Source organism: Protomyctophum bolini (genome assembly GCF_963924005.1).
Source record: "Protomyctophum bolini genome assembly, chromosome: 22".
Lineage (NCBI taxonomy): Eukaryota > Metazoa > Chordata > Actinopteri > Myctophiformes > Myctophidae > Protomyctophum > Protomyctophum bolini.
In genome coordinates this window covers 28,116,527-28,138,757 of record NC_137883.1, presented here as the reverse complement: position 1 = coordinate 28,138,757, position 22,231 = coordinate 28,116,527, and the positions used below count along the sequence as shown (strand labels likewise).

Genomic DNA, 22,231 nt, shown 5'->3' with positions numbered 1-22,231 from the left:
GATTCAGTTAAGACTCTAATCAACTTATTCTGAGCTATTTGTCATACTTTTTCTAAAGTTGGGGCAGCTGATGTTAGGGAGGACATTCATATCATTTCAGTATTCATTTACCTCGATATACAGTATAACCCTTATTGTTCTTGGTGCAGGGAAGGGACCAAAACCACAAATGAACGAATTAATGTCATGTGGAAAATGACAAGGAATATGGGGATTTGTCACAGAATGAGCCCAACTTTCTGTCGGTTCTGTGGTTGTTGACGCAGGGCAGTGGATGATGTTGCCACTCTGTGTAGACTGTAGAGTGTACCAACAGAGACCTTTTGTACCTGTGTTGGGTGAAGTCAAGGTCTCTCAGCTAAAACTGTGACACATTCACCATAAGTCTCGTGGGAACCTTATCCATAAAGAAACAGATTACATGAGAAAGTAGCCAATATCTTTGTACAATGAAAACAGAGACACTTGTGTCCTTGGACTTGGTAGTCAGCTGACATTGCCAGATAAAGATTGAAATGACCTGTTACAAATGTAGGTCATGAAGAGCAATTCAAAACATCAAACAAAAAGCAACATAGCAGTACAGAAACAAACTGGACACTAAACTCATTTTTACCTCTTCCAACATCTGTAATAGAAATTATAATAAAGGTGGCTTTTGAGGGCAGTTTTGAAGGATGTGGGGCTCTTTGATGTGCATTCCACAAACGGCAACTGAAAAAGTCTTATCACCTCTGGTATTTCTAGTCGGTTGGCCGGAACTCCACCGCACCTGAGTCACAGTGGACAGGGACACGCTGGCGGAGTAGGTGGGATAGGTAGGGGGAGCTAGGTTGTAGCACTATTCTGACTTCTTTGATTCTTTGCTTGGCCTGGAATGGAAGGAAGCCAATTGAAGGTTGGAGATGTCGAGCTGTTTTTTGTGATCAGATTCTTCTGCTCCTTAGTTTATGATCTGGAAACAGAACAAGAGAAAGGCAATATTATGTAATAATCCAATGAATAGACCATTCTGTAATAATGTACGGTAATCTAACAAAAGAAAATGGGGAGACGTGAAAGAGGCTTAGTGGCACTGAATAGTCCACGTATAGGTTTGAGTACATGTATAGTATAATGATATATCGCTTCAATGCATTCCTTTATGAGATCACTTTATGTATATCAGTTATGGATCTTATATTACTGACCTGGTCAATCCAGTCAATGTAGGCAGAGACGCGTGTGAAGACAGTGGGCTTCTTGGACTGTTTGCAGCCCTGGAACCCAAAGCTAGTGACACCGTGCACGACATGGGTGCTGTTAAGCTCACAGTTCAGAGGGCCCCCAGAATCTCCCTACATGAAGGCAGACAGAAAGAAAACGGGGTCCAGCGACTGAATAAGTATAACACCGTTTACTTTTTACTTTTATCATTTTATATATTTGTCTGTATCCCAGTATAATTCACAGATTCAATTTACAGCCATACAGTAAACTACTCTTAAACTAAACTACAGTAAAATGTGCATATATAAAATGGACCCAAATGGAACCTTAGGCTACTTGTTAATTAATGTTTGGGTCCGATTTGACATTTTCCTAGTTAAATTGACGATTTTGCTGTATCACTCTACAAATAAACAAAACCAACGGACTGCAGTATGAATAAAAACAAAAGCCTGCTAAGGCATGAATCATACGATATAGTTTAGTTATAGTTTCTTATGTCAGTACACTGCACTCACCTGACAGCCACCCTGAATTCCGTTGCCCCCTGCACAGACCATGATGGTCTTCGCCCACTGTCCCCACCAGTCAGCTCTGCTGCAGGTCTGATGGCCAACGAGGGGGAGGTAGGCTTTCATCAGTCGGACGGTTCGACCAGCTGTGAAAGCAAATAGACGAAGGGAGCAAATATGTTACTCAAACTAATCAAATTATGTATTTGAATAAAATATACTTTAAATAACACCCATCCTGTATCCAACTCACAGTCAGTGAGCCCCCAACCGGTGACGTAGCAGGTGGTGTTGTGAGGCAGAATCTGTCCAGCAGGAGGCAGTGCAGCAGGCTGAACCCACTGGTTCAGGATCACATCAGAGTCAAAGCGGAGCAGGGCGATGTCATTTCTAAAAAATAAGTTATATTAGAATTACATGCAGTGTTTAGTTGAATGGGATAAAGACAACTACGGCTGTTTAAGCCTGATTTATACTTAAAATGTTAGCATATAAAACAAAGCCTTGCTTTGACTTCTAACAATCTGAACCCATTCTTTCATTTCTTTAGATGTTTCTTGACCTATTATAAGTTGGAAATAACACAATACAAATAAAATACAATACAAAATACAACAAATAGACTGTGACACCTTACAACCACCACATCTGACCACTGATCAGCACATACCGTCAGTGAAAACGTTTACTTTGAACATTTCCTTCTTGTATAGATTTGGCATATTTTGCTGTTGGTTAGAAACCAAGCTCACAGCTTGTAGAGCTGTGAGCTTGTAGATCTGCTATTTTGGCTATTTCTTTTTTAAGTGAGAGTGAAAGTGGATAAGTAAGTCTGTGGGTTTTTAATGAATAAAATACTGAACCTTACATTGTATCCATTTGAACACAATGGTTCCTTTTTCAGTTTGGAGTTTCAGTTTGGAATTCATACAAGGTTTCCACACAACAGCAACAATGTGCAAACCACTGAGATAAGATTACCTTGCGATTAATGTTCCTGCATTTCTTGGTAGCAAAAACGACTATTGAAATCTACTGTATGACAAATAGTATGATGGTCCACCTACCCCTCACCCACATGGTCCACCTACCCCTCACCCACATGGTCCACCTACCCCTCACCCACATGGTCCACCTACCCCTCACCCACATGGTCCACCTACCCCTCACCCACACGACCATTCCACTGTGGATGGATGTGCACCTCAGCGACGTTCACCACCTGCTCTCTGCCACTGACACTGGACAGATCATGCTCACCAACAACTGCACGCAACTCAGACCTGAAAGTAGAGAGACATAATTTTTGTTAACTTACATCAAACCATGTTTTTTTTCTCACTTTTCTTCAAAAGGTGGCCATTATAGGCCAGCATCATAGTAATCACAAAGTTATTGCTATATGCATTAAATTAACACATATACTGTAGTATAGCCTATATTGGGGTCCCAGAGATAGTATCAAATTGGTCTGTGGTCTAAATGCATTTGAAACTGGGGGTCCTTGAAAGGAAAAAGGTTGAGACATACTCAGGCCCTTCGACACAGTGGGCCGCAGTCATGGCCCAACGTTTGTTGATCAGCGTTGCTCCACAGAAGTGGTCAAAGCTGCCCCCCCACAGTTCTTGAAGAGAGATCTGACACAAACACATGGTTTTGAGTTAAAGTCATTTAAGCAAGTCATTTAAGTAAATATGACCAGGCATTATGTGTGTCCTTGACACGTGTGCATGTGTGCGTGTGTGTTGGGATGGAAAGTACACAAAAAATCATCAATGTTAATCAGAGTGTATACAAATGGAGCCAAAGACAAAGTGCTAAATGTTACCTGCCAAGGCCAGTCGTTGGGTTTGGCCTCCTCCCCTCCTACAACTCTGGGGCCAACCATCCGGCCACGGTCTGGCACTGACAAAGGGGGGAGAAACAGTTTTCCAGTTAAACCTCTTAAACCCCTTAAACACATATATATATATATATTCCATTGACCGGGATCACCCAGGGGTCTGCAGGCCCCCTCCCTTTTCACCTTTATATGAAATGCATGCGTGCCTGCGTGTGTGTGTGTGTGTGTGTGTGTGTGTGTGTGTGTGTGTGTGTGTGTGTGTGTGTGTGTGTGTGTGTGTGTGTGTGTGTGTGTGTGTGTGTGTGTGTGTGTGTGTGTACCTATACTGAGTGAATATCAAAACATTAAGATGTACATTTTCTTATAAGGCCTATGTGCTACTATCAAAGGAGAAACCTTACTATATGAGTAGAATTGTATTACTGCAAGCTCACCTGTTGCCCCAGCAGTTGGTGGCCCCACCTCAGTGGCCGGCACAGAGGTAGTTGGTGGCCCCCTCGGTAGTGAAGACAGATGAACAAAGACCCAGATAAACAACACTAGGAAGGTCAGAATGCCCAGACTCCATACCCAGGCAATAGTCCGCATACTCCATTCATTATAAGGAGTAGGAGGACAAAACCGTTTGAACCAGACTCGAGGACCTACAGTCACGCACGCACGCACGCACGCACGCACGCACGCACGCACACACACACACACACACACACACACACACACACACACACACACACACACACACACACACACACACACACACACACACACACACACACGAAAGAAGGAAGTGAGATAAATATATATATATATATTATTATATAATAATATATAATTATATATATAAAATATAATGTTTTCTTCTTTTTTGTAAAATCTCTTACCAGACCCTATGGGTTGTTCCAGTGCGATGCTGCTCTCAGCAGCATTGATGTGGACGGACATTTTGAGACCTTGAGTCCCGGCCGCTCACAGAGATCTGGTGGAACACAAATGTATCAGATCAGATTATAGTGAATCAATTCACAGCCTTTTGGATCTCGAAGACCTTTTGTCGTTTGTAGCGCAGGGCTATGGAGAGCCTGCATGCCGCACTACACAGATACAAATAATTTAAAAAAAACTATGTGGGCGAGATTGTGCAGGTTAATCTGTCATCTGTACGTGTAAACTCATACAGAATTGTGTCTCTTCAACACCCAGGGCCGGTTCTAGCCTGCCCCTCCATAGGGTGAGCAGAACTAATGTCAAATCCCTGTAAACCCCCAAAATGCATAGAAAACGATGCTGTCATCATATCAGTTTATCTATCCATTTATGTATCTTCTCCTTCTTTGACCAACACTAACCCAATTTCCACCCTGTCGGTTAACAGCACTGACGTCAAGGTCAGTTCAGGTTGGTCTAAATGTCTCTAAAAATGCCCTTTTCCCCCTTCAGGCTAATCTACTGCACTTGGCATAATAAATCACAAGACATCATGGCTCATGTAGTCATACACTACAGTCCAACACAGTATATGATTGTCAGACTCTAAAGAAGTGATTGACGCCTCCTACAGGCATTACCGTGTAACTGACGTTCAGTTGAACTTCAGTATTACATCTGACTTTTATATTGACAATCTTCTAAATGCTTTTTGAAGAGATCACAAATGCATAAAGACTAGAATACTACTGTGACAAAAAGCTTTACTTTAAAGTCAAAGTCAAAGTCCTTTGATTACCTTTCAATAAAGTACTCAATCAATCAGAAAAAAACTAAACTAAACAAGAAACATCCAGCTCAGCATACATGCATCCAAGTGTAGACTAATAAAGGAACATAATTAACATAATTAATGAAAACCAGCAGAGCTTAAAGCAGACCGAAATAAGCCTATATTGTCTTCAACACATACTTCAACATGACTATATTAATAATTACATTTAAGCGAAACTATCGTACGTCACAATTAAAACCCATCACGGGATTTTCTTTTCTTTTTGAACATCAATAGTCCTAGGCCTAGTAATACATGAGTCACAGTAGACTATTTCGGAATATCACATTTTCTAATCCATGGAGAAGCTATAGGATATCTCACGGTTTCTCACCAATATGGAGCACTACAGAATAATATATAGCATAGGTTCACATCAAAGTAGGCAAACTATTTTAATTATGGCACACTTCAACAACAACAACAACAAAAAGTGGCAGCTTATAGGCTATATTTTCCATTAAGAAACCATAGTTTATATATAGGCTTAATAGAATATATGCCTATAGCCTAATTAAATATGAACACTATCCTACCTTATAGCCGGCCTACCCTCTGAATTTCGTCCAAGATCGACGCACTTCTGAAAGTCTGTCGCTTCTCAGCTCGCAGAGATGATAGAGTTATGCAGAGCTGCACTAAAGTCAAGATGAGGGCCGTGCATAGACATTAGTAATAGGCTACTATAGTGCAGCAGGTGCTCACCACACCCACCCTGCTGATCCCACCCTCTGACCTCATGTTCATGTACACACGCCCACCGTCATCCATATCACACTGATGAATTGATGAATTGAACATGGTGGACCCTCCTGTAAACAAGTGTAATGCTTAATTGGGTCGTCCACTCACAGTTAACAGTCTTTGTATTGAGTTTGTGCTTGAAATGTAGGCAACTGTAATTCTACAAACTGTTAATAAATATTTCAATAAATCAATCAAACAGGTTGGTTGATATGGGAGGCACCTGTTTATGCAGTATTATGCTACTGAAATCTGAAAACACTGTAAAAATGTCGCAGGCCCTTTATAGGGATATCAGTCTACAGTGGTTTTCAACTTTTTGTTTTCTTCTTCCAAGGTCCATTATTTATTTTGCATTATTTTGAGCCAGGTATACGGACCACCATTTGTTGCCTACACCATAGACGTTCCATTTGGATCCCCTCACGGAACCCTGAAGGACCCTGGACCCCACTTTGAGAACCGCTGCTCATCTAACCCAGTGGTCCCCAAACTATTTCATGTCAAGGACCCCCAAATTGACACTAATAAGCCTGCGGACCCCAATTTGAAAAGATATGCCAGGGTCCCCCATATTAAGAGATTTCTACGGTTCAAGCAGTGATTCTCAACCTGTTTAATTTCAAGGACCCCCATGCATTAGTCTACGGACCCCCATTATGGCATTTCTATCTCTGGGACCCCCAATTTATATTGTAAAATTAATGTCAATTTAACTCAGAGGGTCTGTATCTCTGAGTGTACAAATGGAACCAAAGAGTTACAGACCCATAAGGGTCCATTTGGTTCCAAACTAATTTATCTGGGGACCCCCTGGAACTCCCTCAAGGACCCCTGGGGGTCCCCGGACCCCACTTTGGAACACACTGATCTAACCAGGGCAGCGGTGGCCGAAGTGTTTGCGGAACGGTCTTGATATCGGAAGGGCGCTAGTTCGTATCCCCGGACCGGCACGTTAAAATGACCACCGCTGAAGTGCCCTTGGACAAGGCATTGAACCCCTACCATGAAATGTTCTATGAGCAGGGCCTGGCTGTAAACAAGTTCTTGAGCTTAGTCCAGTTACCCTGGGTAAACATAGTACCTTTCCTTACCACCACTGATCTAACCACCTTCCAAACTCGTAGATCAGCTATTTTCAGCAAATATATTTAGTGTCGTCCATGGGAATCCAGTAAAATTATAGTATTAGGGTTTAAGTGGCTCATTAGATAATGATAATTATCATAATAATGATATGATAACTCCAGTCAAATTTCATAAATATTTATTACATATCAATGAACAGAATTGACTACTTTCACAGCAGTGGTCTACAGCACTTGTTTAAAGTAATTTATATAGTAATAATAATAATAATAGAGAGTTCCATTTAATTTGAGGCCACATTTTGAAACACAAACATTTACAAGTAGTACTTGGCATTAAAAACGATGGCGATACAATATTTTAAGACACTTGGTGTTTTGTTTTTGTTTTTTTCTACATTTTCTTTCTTTGATTTTGGAAATTACAGAGAGGTTCAGCAACAGTCTAAACTGTAAATATTGATTCAGATACCAAAGAAAATGCCAAGGGTTCAAAACAACGAGGGGTCGACAGAAGTTAAGGAGAGAAACAGTCACCCATACCCTCAATATGGATAATAATAAATAATAAAGAATATCTTTCTAAAAAAAATACCCCCCACTGCCTGCATTTGTCTTCCATTTCATATGTTCTGCAATGTGTAATAGTGTTGAAAAGTGTTTGTTTTTTTTCACAGGCAAAATACAGAAGAAAAAAGGATAGGGGGATATAGTATATAGGCGTGTGAGACAGCAAGAGAAGCAAGACAAGCTCATGCAAAGTGTGACATAACATCTGCTGCTGCTCGCAGCTTCCTTCTGTCGTCCTGCAATCCCCACCAAGTGTGAGCAGACCGGCCCATGGCCAATGTATAGTTCATCAGTTCACCACCATTAACCATTAACCCTATTTAAAAAATAGCAGACCTACAAGTTCATAGCGCGCCACTCGGTGGCACGCTATGAGCTTGTAGATCTGCTATTTTTCAATAGCTAAATTATAACATAATGTATGTGACCACCAAAAGGGGTTCCCGCTCAAAATGGGTTAAGCATATAATCATCTCCGTCAGGTGGAAACCTTGTAAATGGTGAAAATGGTGCATTCATAGTGGTTCTCAAAGGTTTTTAATTTCAAGGAAGCGCGTAACTCTGGGAATGTGCAAATGGAACCATTCCATTTGGTTCCATTTGTACACTCTCAAGAGTTGCAGACCCGTATAAGAGTCCATTTGGAGCCCAAGGAACCCTGAGGTTGGACCGAGCCACTTTGAGAACCACTGATATGGCACCTTTATCCAAAGCGCTGTATACAATGTGCATTGCATTCACCCATTCCCACGCACGTTCACACACCGATGGCGGAGGAAACTGTGCAAGGCACCACCAACCTGCTCATCGGGAGCATTAGGCCGCAGGGCTCAGTGTCTTGCTCAAGGACACTTCCGGGCACACAGCCAGGAGGGGCCGGCGATTGAACCCGGGTTACCGATACCGGGACCCTTACGATTCCCAAACAACGGCCACTCTAACTAAGGCCCCAGTGAGGCTCTTCAACGTTGAAGCACTGGGCCCTAGTGGTAAGAGGACGGACTGCAGGCGGACCCTGTGGATTCATGACCGGGAAACTCCATGCAGCTGGGCTTTAACGTTGAGCGCTCGGTTGCACTTCTGCATTTGATCACCAAAATGTGGTCAAATGCGGAAGTAGACGGTTCTTCCGGGTGCTTCAAAACGCCACTGAGCAACTTCAACTGACATGAATAGGGGGGGGGGGGGGGGAGCTTCACGCCGGTTCAGTCTCTATCCTTCTTTATACTCTATAACTCTAACCCCTGAGCGACTGCCGCCAACAAAACCGTTAGTTTTCAAGAAATGGACAAAAGAACCACCTGTGATGCAGTGGATCCAATCCATTCTTCTTTAAGCAGACTCTTCATTTGTTGAAGTGTCACATGTAACTATTTCATTGAATGTATGGTAGAGTATGTCAATACAATATAACCTTTAAGCCCTAACCACACCAAGGGTCACCGACTCACCATGCATGCAACTCCTTGGGTCCAAACGGTTGCAAGGAGTTAACGCTAAAACCGTCTTGACCCTTTGGTGTGGTTTGTTTGGGCCATTGACTTCCATGCGTTGAATCAACGTGGGTCAACGTGCAACAAGACATATCACACTGCAGGGACAACGCTAAAACCACCTTGACCCTTTGGTGTGGTTAGAGCTTTACAGTTGGGGTGGTTGTATTTTGTCTCCCTGCTCTTCTATTGAGACATTTAGATGGTGTCAAAGGTCACGTCTCACCTAGACACAGACTTTGACCTGGTGGTCAGTTTCGTCCCCTAACAGGCAGGCTCTAAGACCTGGTGGTCAGTTTCGTCCCCTAACAGGCAGGCTCTAATAGCTCAATGGTAAAATAATAATAATAATACAGACTTCCACAGGAAACCTGGTTCAAAACCGGGGAAGAGGAGGTTACATAGTGCAGCTCTAAATATTTATAAACCCTAACCACTTCAAATCTCCCGTATTTCCCTAAATGCTGTTTAAAAAAAACAAACAAGCGACAATAATCGTTCTTATATCAATGGTGTAATTGTTGTATTATGTTACCCGTTAGTTCACATGTATTTAGACTTACAGTGAAAGGAGACTCATGGCCCATTAACTAAACAGCAGAGGTTCCCAAAGTGGGGTTCAGGAACCCCCAGGGGTCCTTGAGGGAGTTCCAGGGGGTCCCCAGCTAAATAATAGTTTTTAACCAAATGGACCCTTATGGGTCTGTAACTCTGAGATTGTACAAATGGAACCAAATGGACCCGTTCCATTTGTAAACTTTGAATGTCATAGTAGGCGAACAGTCGATGAAAACAGCCGAGCTTGAAGATTGGCTATTTATGGTGAATAGATTTGGTGTAGAGAGGGGGAAAAGGCAGAGCCCAAAAATCATATGCATTTGGCCGTCGACCCCCATCTGAAAATTCTTTGTTCCAGGGACCCCCTAGAAGCAAAGATTAAATATGCCAGGGGGTCCCTGGCATATCTTTTCCAATGGGGGTCCGTGGGCTAATTAGTGTCAATTTGGGGGTCCTTGACATGAAAAGGTTTTGGAACCACTGCTCTAGTATTGTACTTGAGTACAATTCTGAGGTACTTTTCCTTAACTCGAGAACACTTTCAGTCCACGATCATTCAAAAAACGTTAGTTACTCGTTGCTTTGTAGATTTAGATTATTATAAAACGTACTACGTTAATTAAAGAATTAAGCCTATTCGAACATCTGCAAGCTGAACATTTGCTTTGGCACTGAAGTATAAAGTTGGTGCCAATACCTCCTGCATTTTACTCAAGTCAAAATGCTGAATACAGGACTTTTGGTGTTTTTATATGGTGGGTATCGTTACTTTTACTTAATAAATAAGTACTTCTTCCACTACTGCATTAATAGTGTACATCAGTGGTTTTCAACCAGTGGTCTGGGGACCACCAGTGGTCCTTGAGGGAGTTCCAGGTGCTCCCCAGTTAAATGATGGGAGAGTTGGTAACCATTTTACACCATCAAGAGTTACACTATTGTTAAACATCTGCATTACTATAAATTTGCAAGAAGTCTACACAATTTAGAATGTAGAATAATTGTTATTTTGATCAACGTTTGCCTGTCTCCACTCTCCAAATGTTGCCAACATCAATACAGCATGGAATTGTGGACAAATAAATCTTATCCAATGACAACAAAATATTCTTTAGCTAAATGTATAATTAAATGGTGGTCCGTGGCTGAAATGTAGAATAAATAATGGACCTTGATATGAAAAGGGTTGAAAACCACTGGTGTACACGGACTGTATAGGTCGCCCCTGAGTGTTGGCATGTATTTCTAGTCATTGAGCTACAGGGAATCATACCTCTCACTGACACAATTGTTACTGTAACATAAGGCTTACCGCAAATAGGCATCCACACTTTTCTCACATCCATTTTTCTCAGGCTATGGGTCTGCAAGTAATTATATATATTGAAATTCTTTATTGGGAATTATGCCATTACGCTTAATAATGCAAATCCCATGGTGTCCAAAGGTACGTTTTTAAAAGCACACGTGTCATAGTACTTGTGCGGCATTCACAGGCAAGTCATGTAGGGTTCAAATATACTCTTTCTTGCGGACAAGATATTTTAGTGCACGTGGATTTTAAAGGAGTGCCTCCATGAAGTGAATTTAAGGGAACGCAATGTAATTCTGCATTAACTGTGTTAACACGGACAATACAATCATGGCTGGCTGCTGTCAGGCACCAGCACATGGTGGTTGTTGCGGCTGGGGGTCAGTGGAGGGCGCTGTCGGTCAATGGAGAGTAAAATGCTGCAAAATGGCACTTTTGTGAGACTTTTCCAGCCCTGTCAATCTGTTATGTACTTTAACTAAGTAAACCGAAAATAATTATGGCTTGAAGAAGAGCATAACACATCACCCCTTTGACTAAATACGGGAATAAAACTTTTTTTTTTTTTTATATCAATGAAGGCATACATGTCCGTCAATGTGTATGCATCTAAATGTATAAACAGATGTACACATACATAAGCATATATCATACAACAATCTGAAAGGTGGATTGTATAATAATAATAATTAATAATCACATAGTATACATCACACGAGCTGTAGCAACTTCAAGAGGGTATTGTGAACACAGATTTTTAAGTCGTTTTTTGTTGTGCCTTGGTGCGTAGATTAGATATACATTCAGTTTTGATTTTGGATGAAACCACAATCATTCAGGGTGTCATCTAAATCAGTGGCTTCCCAGGACGTGCCTATAGATCAGGGCCTACTTTAACCCATTCAGGACCCCCTTTTGGTGTTTTAAGCATTATGTTATACTTAAATAGCAGATCTACAAGCTCATAGCGCAGCACCGAGTGCCACGCTACGAGGTTGTAGATCTGCTATCTTGAAAATGTGGTGCAAATCTTTGAATATGTATCCTTTCAGAGCGAACATTTTTTAACTCAAATCTTTGCTTCTGGGGAGGGGGGGTCCCTGGAACTACATATTTTCAGATGGGGGTTTGGTCAATTACATACAATGTTTGGAGGTCCTTGACATGAAATAGTTTGCTGAGAACCAGTGACATAGAAACAGGTATTTCAGAAAACTAGTGTCAGGATTTAGAAGCCTTTTTTTTATCGTCCTCAGGTTTAAATGGGCTATAACACCAGGCTTTATATCGTCTCTGTCGGGTTAGAAGTGGACAATTATTTGGGGGCCGTCTTGCAATATCCTCATGTCACACAGGTCGGGAACCATTGATCTAAATAAACCACGCCCTTATAGGCTACACAAACTCATTTCCTCTTTGGGTTATTGGTTTGCAGGGCCGCGTGCACAGTGCGCACGCACACACGCACGCACGCACGCACGCGCACGCACACGCACACGCACACGCACACGCACACACGCACACACACACACACACACACACACACACACACACACACACACACACACACACACACACACACACACACACACACACACACACACACACACACACACACACACACACACACACACACACACACACACACTCTAACTGACTAAAACCAACCATGCATGAAATAATGGGGACCCGGAAACATACATAGGCTGCAATCAAAAAAAAGAGAAAGAGAGAAAATAAAATGTACCATAAAAAATAAATTAAGTGTAAATGTATAAAAACAGAAGAGAGGGCTTCACTTCAGATCCAGGATGTCTTCTTCGAAGGATGTGGCGAGGCCGAATGCACTGGCCACACCGGCCACCAGGGGGCAGTCCTCTCGCAGCACCACCTTCTCCGCCTCTGGCTCTGAACCGGATGATGGGGCTGCAAAGATCAGGAGCATTTTAGTTCAGTCAGCGGTTCCCAAACTTCCTCATGTCAAGGTCACCCCCAAATTATCCCGCGGACCCCCCCCCCCCCCCCCCCATCTTGAAAAAGATATGCCAGGGACCCCCATGAGAGAAGGTTTTTACGGCTCTAGCAGTAATTCTCAACCAGTTTCATTTCAAGGAGAGTGTACTACAAATGGAAGCAATTTGTACACTCAGTTACAGACCCACAACGGTCCATTTGGTTCCAAACTATCATTTATCTGGGGACCCCCTGGAACTCCCTCAAGGACCCTAGGGGTCCCCGGACCCCACTTTGGGAACCACTGTTTTAGTTCATTAGTTATACAACATATTGCGACTAAATATTTCATTGTAAAATCCCATGGAACACATGAACACATTATGACACTGTCCACCTCTGGTAAAATCCCAAAGGACCGTGCTGATCCCTTTTAGTAAAATTAGTGTGACTTAAGCCAGAATAAGCAATTCTTTGGCCTAAGCCCTAAGTCAAGGGCTTTGTGACGTCAGTCAGTAAGTAAATTGGCCTAGGTCTAAGGTTTAATCCTATTTCAGTTTATTTAATTATGTTGCATAACTGACAAAATAAATATGATATAGTTATGTTTTGGATCAGTTTAAAAATATTCCTGAAAACTTAAGACTTAGGACATTAGTTTAAGAAGGCGACGATTTAGGTTTTGCCTTTTAGGCTTGCTAAACCAAAAGCAATGACCAAAAAAAAGGCCATAATATGCTTGATAATTATATACCTTAGTTCCACAAAAGAAAGGCAATCTAAAGCTCACAAGGCGTTGCATATTCGTGATGCAATGCATTGTGAGCTTAATGTAGATCGTCCAATTTCGTTATTTTGGATAATTCTAGCTCATTTATGAAAAATGGTTTGGACACCAGGATGAAAGCGGTGAAAAGATCATGGAAATAATGACGGAAATATGACTCTCTTCATTTCATCCAGCTGCAAGGATCATGCAAAGATAATTGTGATTAGCTCAAATAATTAGTATTAGTATAAAAGTATAAAGTGTGACAAGCCTACCAGACGAACAATGCAGCTGGATGTCTTCCACATCAGTCGAGTCCAACCTGATTGAAAAAAGATGCAATAACAATAATGCAATTAATGACTAACTCATGTGGATTATTACCAGTAAAGCGCCTGAGAGCGTGCACGCATCAGCCTAGGTGACAGCAGACTGCTGGGCGAGCGCTGGCGCTTTGGCATGGGGGTCAGATCAACATTATGGAATGAATTCTGTACTGGGCTGGCTATATGGAGCGTGTCTTGAGTGTACAGGGTTTGATGTGGTCAGATCAACATATGGAATGTGATATATATATGGAGATCTAAGAGTATACAGGGTTTGATGAGGGCCTTAATTTTCAGGCCTGTTGAGAACTCTAGTTTTCGCCGGCTGCCGGGCGCGCCTACACTAATAACTTTGAGGCCCGTCTAGAGTTAATGGACAGGTATCAGTCAAAAGGGAGACATCAAAGAGGAAGGATGGATGGGGATGGATCAACATGCATGATGTATGGAATGGCAGAACAGGTCAGTTCCATATACAGTATGGAGATCTAAGGGTAGAGTTGCTGGCCAATATCCAGGGATCTCCATATATGGGCTTAATATTGATCACGTGATGTCACGAGGCATGACCATATATGGGGCATATGACTGACTGACTGACAGGAAGTGCACAATTTCATAGTTAACTGTGACCTGAGGTCGCAAATAAAAATAAAAATAAAACTCTGTTGTCCCTCACCGGTCACTGTTAGTGGACGTCAGGGCTCGCGCCTTGGGCTCCCCGTCACTGTTCTTCTTGAGGGACCTCCTCTGTTTGCTCGCGCCGCTGTCCGACTTCCCGCTGGGCTCCTCGGTCAAGCCTGCACCATATAGAGCACCGAAGTCTGACGTCACTTTCAGTAGAGGGCGTCAGTCCCCAGGTTCATGTATTTGTTTAGTTGCATTGAAATCGCCATAGGAGGATTTTTAGATTGCTTCATATAAGAACTGTGTTTGAAAAATAAACATGTCACCCCGGCCGCTTCACTCATATGGATATGAAGAATCAACTGACTGAGAGAAAACGCTAATGTTACTGCTGCTGAATTAGTTAGATTTTCGCTAGAAGCAGACTGTATCATATATGAGTGACTGACTGTTGCAAACGATACAGAGACACCTCCCTGACAATAACGCCGAGACAGCTTGTTTATTTTTGGACCACAACGCTTATAGTAGACGATATTAAGATCACCCCATGTTATTCTCCATAGAGAAATTACTTCCGCGAACCAGGGGAATCGAAGGGATGAGCGAGTTACGTCAGGACTTCGGTGCTCTATTCAACAATCAGGGTTCCACTTAGATATTCCACTGGTTCTCACTGTACGTTTTCATTTCAAGGACCCCCCCCAATGGGCTCTATGCACACACGCCATTTTTTAAAGAACTTGCATCAGGGCCCCTTCAGTGTTACTGATGATACTAATGAAGGCTCTGTTCCATTCTGGTCAAACTGTGCTGCTATTGTGCATGTAGGTTCACTGGAAACACTCTGCTACACCAGTGCGTCTCAAAGTGTCTTTGAGTGGGTTCCAAATGACCCCGTGTAACTCTGAGTGTGTACAAATGGAACCAACTAGACCCGTAAGGGTCCATTTGGTCACACTGGGCTCACTTCCTTCCTGGACTACATATTGTCTCAGTAAGACAGCCCTCCCCCTATCCACAAGGAGGAGCAGTGCAACAAAGCATTATGGGAATTGTAGTCCAGGAAGGAAGTGAGCCCCCCAGTGTCTGTGACATCATGGACAATGCTAAAATCTAAAATATCTATCATTCTTTTTGCAAAAAGGGTTCCCTTTAATGTAAACATTTATTTTTAGTTTGGGGTTTAGGTTTGAACATTTTACCCAGCAGCTCCTTCCGAGTGCGGCTCGCCATCTCTTTGATCTCCATCCGAGAGAGAGAGAGCGAGTGTGTGGCGGAGACGAGGGGCGCAGACGCCACCATGATGGCGAGAGGAGCGGTCAGCACCTTGTTGACCAGAGGGGACTTCAGGGGTCTCTCGATGCTGCGGCCCACCAGGTTGCTCAGTGGGATCTTGAAGATGTGCTTACAGGCAGCGTCGCCTGGAAAGGAGAACGTGGAGGAAGAAAGCAAGGGTTATCATAAGAAATAAGAAGAAAAGAATTGTGTTGGGGGTGAAAAATAAAAAAATAAAAAATTTGAGTAAACTAAAATAACCCATTCTGACCTGAGATCAGATTCATACGAGGTTTTCACTGGACACACATTGGTCTGATGAACCCAATCTGACCTGAGATCAGATTCTCGATTTTTCGAAAATAGCAGACCTACAAGCTCGTATCGCGCCACTCGGTGGCGCGATATGAGCTTGTAGATCTGCTATTTTTCAATAGGTAAAGCATAACATGATGCTAACACCAAAATGGGTGCCCGGTCAGAATGGGTTAATAAAAGAGGCTTTACATAGAAAACAATAATAAACTAAAATCATAAAAAAATGAATCATAAAGATGTCCTTTGTTTTATTCTTTCAGTCTTCGCCTCACAACGTGTCACATCGCAACTATTCTTTCCGATATTGAATCTTGCCCCCCGACTAATCCACGTTACGAAATCAATGAACAATTAAAATGAATAAAAACTCAAATAAAACTAAACCTTTACCGAACATGAAAAACCAAACTAAACAAATCTGCCATAAAAAATAATCAAAGCTAAAGAAAAAACAAAACAACCTTTGAAGAAAACAGGACTGTGATGATGCAACGTAATGATGGATGGGTCAGGGTGAGAAGCTAACGGAACAGACATGGTAGCCTATAGACCAGTGGTTTTCAACCAGTGGTCCTTGAAAGGCTTCCAGGTGGTCCCCAGCTAAGTGATGGAGTTGGTAACCAAATGGACCCTTATTAGATCTCTAACTCTTGAGAGCGTCAAATGAAACCAAATGGACCCATTACGCTCTCCAGAGTTGTTAAAAGTGAACATCTGCATTACTTAAGTCTACACAATTAGAGAATTGTGGAGGAAATCTTATCCAATGACAACAAAATATTCTTTAGTTCTGGGTCCGAGAGGCCCATGACGAGAGGCCCATGACGTCATGTTTAAAGTAATCAAGACAAGATGAAGATCAAGAAATAAATCTAATCATCCATGCTGGCACAAACAGGTCGGTCTAAATGTGTATCGATACCTGCCAACCGAGGGCTTGTTCTGTTCCCAATTTGTCGTCTCCGGTCTTTCCACAAAATAATAGAGAATGCTCGATTGTGGGCTCGATAAGAACCCGGCTCGATAAGAACCCGGCTCGATAAGAACCCGGCTCGATAAGAACCCGGCTCGATAAGAACCCGGCTCGATAAGAACCCGGCTCCATAAGAACCCGGCTCGATAAGAACCCGGCTCGATAAGAACCCGGCTCGATAATAAGCCTGATCGTTATCAATGCTGCTCTTTATAAATAAAAATGAACGAGCTCCATCCCTAGCAACAATATCCACTCATGTTAGCCCATTTTGGGTGGGAACCCCTTTTGGTGTTAGCATTATGTTATGCTTTAGCTATTGAAAAATAGCAGATCTACAAGCTCATAGCGCGCCACCGAGTGGCGCGCTACGAGCTTGTAGGTCTGCTATTTTTTTTTAAATCGAAGAACGACTGACATAGAAACATAGCTTTTTCAGAAAACTGTCAGGATGTAGAAGACATTTTTAGAATCTGATCTCAGGTCAAAATGTGTTAAAAGAGTGCAGTTAGAATGACTTGAGTGGTGAGCTATTACGCCAGTAGAGGAGAACGCTCACACAAGACTGGCTGGGACAACATAATTACATCTCCACATGTGAATGGCAATATACCTGAATCTAGACTGATTGATGAGCCTACATAATGAGATCATCTGTGATCGCATTATGAATGATCAATCGTCTGCTCTATATCAGCCAGCCTAGTAGTGTAATGTGACCACTCAGTGATGGCCATTTATTATCAATCATAGACTGTAATTATGCAATATATAAATTAAAATTAATATTGAGGTTAGACAGTTATAAACAGAATTGGAATATAGCAATGGCTAAAACGGCGGCATGCCGGCCTGCAGTGCTCGATTGTGCCAACAGGGAGCAGTGTTAGAGTTCTGCACCATTAAGCTAGATTGGGAATAGCTCGTTCTCAAAGTGTGTGTTGGGGGGGGGGGGGGGGGGGGACACAGATAGAACCAAATGGACCCTTACGGGTCTGAAACTCTGACAAATGGAACCAAATGGACCCTTACGGGTCTGAAACTCTGACAGCATACAAATGGAACCAAATGGACCCTTACGGGTCTGAAACTCTGTTAATGGAACCAAATGGACCCTTACAGGTCTGTAACTCTGACAAATGGAACCAAATGGACCCTTACGGGTCTGTAACTCTGACAAATGGAACCAAATGGACCCTTACAGGTCTGTAACTCTGACAAATGGAACCAAATGGACCCTTACAGGTCTGTAACTCTGACAAATGGAACCAAATGGACCCTTACAGGTCTGTAACTCTTGACAGCATACAAGTGTCATCTCACAGAGCTATAAGGGGGTCCTGGAAATCAAAAGGACCCCAGGAATAGCCACAGTGCATGGACACACATGCACACACATGCACACACATGCACACATGCGACGGAATCAATGGCGAGGCACCGTATACATGTATCTGAAATGCAGTGGTGGAAACTAACTAAGTACATTTACTAAGTAATGTACTCATTTTGAGGTATTTGTACTTTACTTGAGTAATACTTTTACTTCTACTCCACTACATTTCAGAGTCACAATTTGTACTTTTACTCACATGAACCACTTCAACTCTATATTGTACTTTTACACAATTTGTACTTTTACATGAACCACTTCAACCCTATATACATTTCGGCTATTTTCAAGCGATTTTGTGCACATTTTGAAATGGAACATTCTGCAATATGAGTACTTTTACTTTTAGTACTTTAAGTACATTTTGATGCGCATACTTTTGTACTTTTACTTTCAAATACGGGACTTCTACTTGTAACAGAGTACATCTACAGTACATTTACTTTAGTAAAATATTTTCCACCAGTGCTGAAATGTCGGCGGGTCATGGGGGTGAGGAAAGCAGGAACAATATATATGGGGGTCGGCGGCCAATTACATAGAATTGTTCGGGTCCTTGACATGGAAATGTTTGACTGACAGAAACATACTGTAGGTTTTTCAGAAAACCGTCATGATTTAGAAGACATGTAGAATTGTACAATCGTCCTCAGGTCTAAATGGGTTAAATGAAATGATCATACATTTAAATAGCCTATTGTTGCTGTCGGGCAGAAACCTCCTATCTACATATTGTACCTTTTTGTGTTTTTCCTTTGTAAATTAACGCCCTGCTTGATCATACTACAGCATGGTACAAAAGTAGCAGATGCACAAAGTGTTTCAAGCTTGACATATGAGGTTTCCACCCGACAGAGACGTCCCCTAGGAGGAGCAGAAAATGAAACATGACGTCCCCTAGGAGGAGGAGAAGAAAATGCAGACGTCAGACGTAGACGGTGTGGAAGAACAAGGGTTTTTTTGTCAGAACTACCTCCCCTACCCAGTGGTGGAGAAAGTGCTCCAACGTTTTACTCAAGTCAAAGTACTGATACTGCAACGTAGATGTACGACTGTTAAGCACAAGTCCTGGCCGGGTTCAACGTTGACTTGAGGAAAAGTGCAAAGGTATCATTGTCAAAATATACTTAAAGTGCTAAAAGTAGAAGTATTCTTATAGCACAATTATAGCATCTTGGATATTTGGATCCAAGATGTAGTGTAGTAGAGCAAAATTGCTGAAAATTTGAATTACTGAAGAATTTACCCCATTTAGACCTGAGGACGCCAGACCTGTTCTGTGTCACCTTATAGCTTTTAACCAATATAACCATTATTTTATACTTTAGCTGTTGAAAAATAGAAGATCTACAAGCTCATAGCGCTGTACCGAGTGCCACACTACAAAGCTTGTAGATGTGCACATCTTTGAATATTAAATTATTTCCCAGCAAACATTTTTAACTCATATCTTTTCTTCTGGGGGGTGCCTGGAACAACATCATCTCCATGTGGGTCTGCGGCCAATTAGATATCATTTTTGGGGGTCCTCGACATTAAATAGTTTGAGCACCACTGATATAGAAACATAGGGTTTTTTCAGAAGATTGTTGATTTAGAAGACATTTTTGTAGAATCTGATCTCAGGTCTTAACCCATTCTAGACCGGAACCCCTTTGTGTTTTAAGCATTATGTTATACTTTAGCTGTTGAAAAATAGCAGATCTACAAGCTCATAGCACGGCACCGAGTGCAGCGCTATACAAGCTTGTAGGTCTTTTTTTATCGCGAAAATGTGGCACAAATCTTTGAATACAGTATATATTCTTTCAGAGCGAACGTTTTTAACTCAAATCTTTGCTTCTGGGGGGGTCCCTGGAACAACATATTTTCAGATGGGGGGGGGTCGGTGGCCAAATACAGATAATTCCTTGACATGAAAATGTTTGAGCACCACCGACATAGAAACATAGGTTTTTCAGAAGACATTTGTAGAATAATTTCCCAGGTCTAAATGGGTTGAATGGGTTATAATTGCAGTACTTAGAGTAGATGTACTTGGTTACTTTCCACCACTGCCTGCCCCCCCCCCCCCCCCCCCCCCCCCCACATTGTGCATTTGGACGAGCACTTTGGATTGGAGAGAGAGGGCTGACAAAAGTCTCCATGGCGACGGTGCAATCTGTAAATCATGCTGCGGCAAACGTGTCTTCTCCTCTCTCTCTCTCTCTCTCTGTGTCTCTCTCAGTCTCTCTACCCTTTACTCTCATCCGTGCGCTTCATTGCGAGACGACGAGTGTCGCTCGGGTCATGCATTTCGGCCGAGGATTTTGTTTCGCCGACCCGCGACAAAGTACTAATTTAGCGCTCTTTGTTTGTCGTCGTCGCATTTCCGACATCCACTCTCCTCCACGTGTTCTTCTATCATCCCTTCAACCACTAAAACCGGGAAAGCATGGGTGTCATCTTAGATTTCTGCAGATCTACAAGCCGTGAGCTTGTACATCTGCTATTTTAGAAAAACAAAAACATTGTATAGACATTTATATAATGGGTTTCAATGGGTTAAACCCTATATATAGCCTACTTTCTTGACTACACCAAGGGCCCCATCTTGCACCATCCCTTATTAATCTTTGCAATTTTTATACTGTTTTGAAAAACATTTTCAACTATTTTAAAAGGTTTTTCAAATAATACCTTTAGGGATGAAGGGGTAAGGGGTGGCCGCAAGGTATAGATATATAGATAGCCCCAAATCTCCTTGCCTAAATCAGCTAAATCTTCAAGCTCACAACGTGGTTGCGTTGCGTCGTACGTGTTCGCGACATTATGGAGCTACAGTATTACGTGTTACTCCTTCTCATGCTTTTCATTTGGCACCTCTCCTCCTGCTGCCTTAAGGAGGAGGAGGGGAGGCGGAGGGAGGGAGGTGGAAGACAGAATGTTCACTTAACATTCAAACGACGTTCAGTCAACATGCCGCCTCAGAACAGAGAGAGAGAGAGAGAGAGAGAGAGAGGGTGACAGACTGTGTGAGCAGCGTGCAGCAGCAGTGAGCGGATGTGCATATTGTGAACCTCCCTCCCTCCTGCAGTACCTTCAGCATCCTTAGACATGTACAGGGAAAGCTTGGTACCGTAGGGGATCCGTATAGAATCTGAACCAAGGGGACGAAGAAGAGGATTACACACACACACTACAAAACGACACACAAAGAACAGTATGCGCATGCAGGTATAATCTCCAAGCGCGCACGGGCTCTCACACACACACACACACACACACACACACACACACACACACACACACACACACACACACACACACACACACACGATCGTCCCTTAAGTGCACAGATCATAGGATCATAACGGTTCAACACAAGAAATCGACAGATAAACAAACAAAATGGCTATGTAGAATTAATTTACAAAGCAGTTTATATATTTCACACCACCACCACTAGCTACAGTGCATACACACACAAGAAGTGCGCCCCAGCAGCCCCAGCTAGCTAAACACAG

At 42.4% G+C, this 22,231-nt stretch overlaps 2 protein-coding genes across 6 annotated transcripts in view; both read right to left on the bottom strand.

The window, feature by feature from the left end:
* Positions 1-743: 743 nt before the first annotated feature.
* LOC308309744 (elastase-1-like) lies at positions 744-4,506 on the bottom strand (the record flags this gene model as incomplete). The annotated part of the gene is made up of 8 exons (XM_080755661.1): positions 744-872; positions 1,191-1,337; positions 1,728-1,867; positions 1,975-2,111; positions 2,885-3,004; positions 3,252-3,358; positions 3,550-3,626; positions 4,446-4,506. The coding sequence occupies 8 exons, from the start codon at positions 4,504-4,506 to the stop codon at positions 744-746; spliced, it is 918 nt and encodes a 305-aa protein (XP_080611787.1).
* A 7,133-nt stretch (positions 4,507-11,639) lies between these two features.
* The window catches only part of garnl3 (GTPase activating Rap/RanGAP domain like 3), a 92,326-nt gene continuing 81,734 nt past the window's right edge, over positions 11,640-22,231 (bottom strand). For 4 of the 5 annotated variants that reach the window (XM_080756493.1, XM_080756494.1, XM_080756492.1 and 1 more), the window contains 5 exons: positions 21,805-21,864; positions 15,969-16,187; positions 14,816-14,936; positions 14,086-14,132; positions 11,640-13,014 (listed from right to left, as the gene is read on the bottom strand). In XM_080756493.1, the coding sequence (XP_080612619.1) occupies positions 12,884-13,014; positions 14,086-14,132; positions 14,816-14,936; positions 15,969-16,187; positions 21,805-21,864 (578 nt within the window). In that variant the 3' untranslated portion in view covers positions 11,640-12,883. The remainder of the gene's footprint in view (positions 13,015-14,085; positions 14,133-14,815; positions 14,937-15,968; positions 16,188-21,804; positions 21,865-22,231) is intronic. The other variant, XM_080756496.1, reaches the window with a different exon arrangement.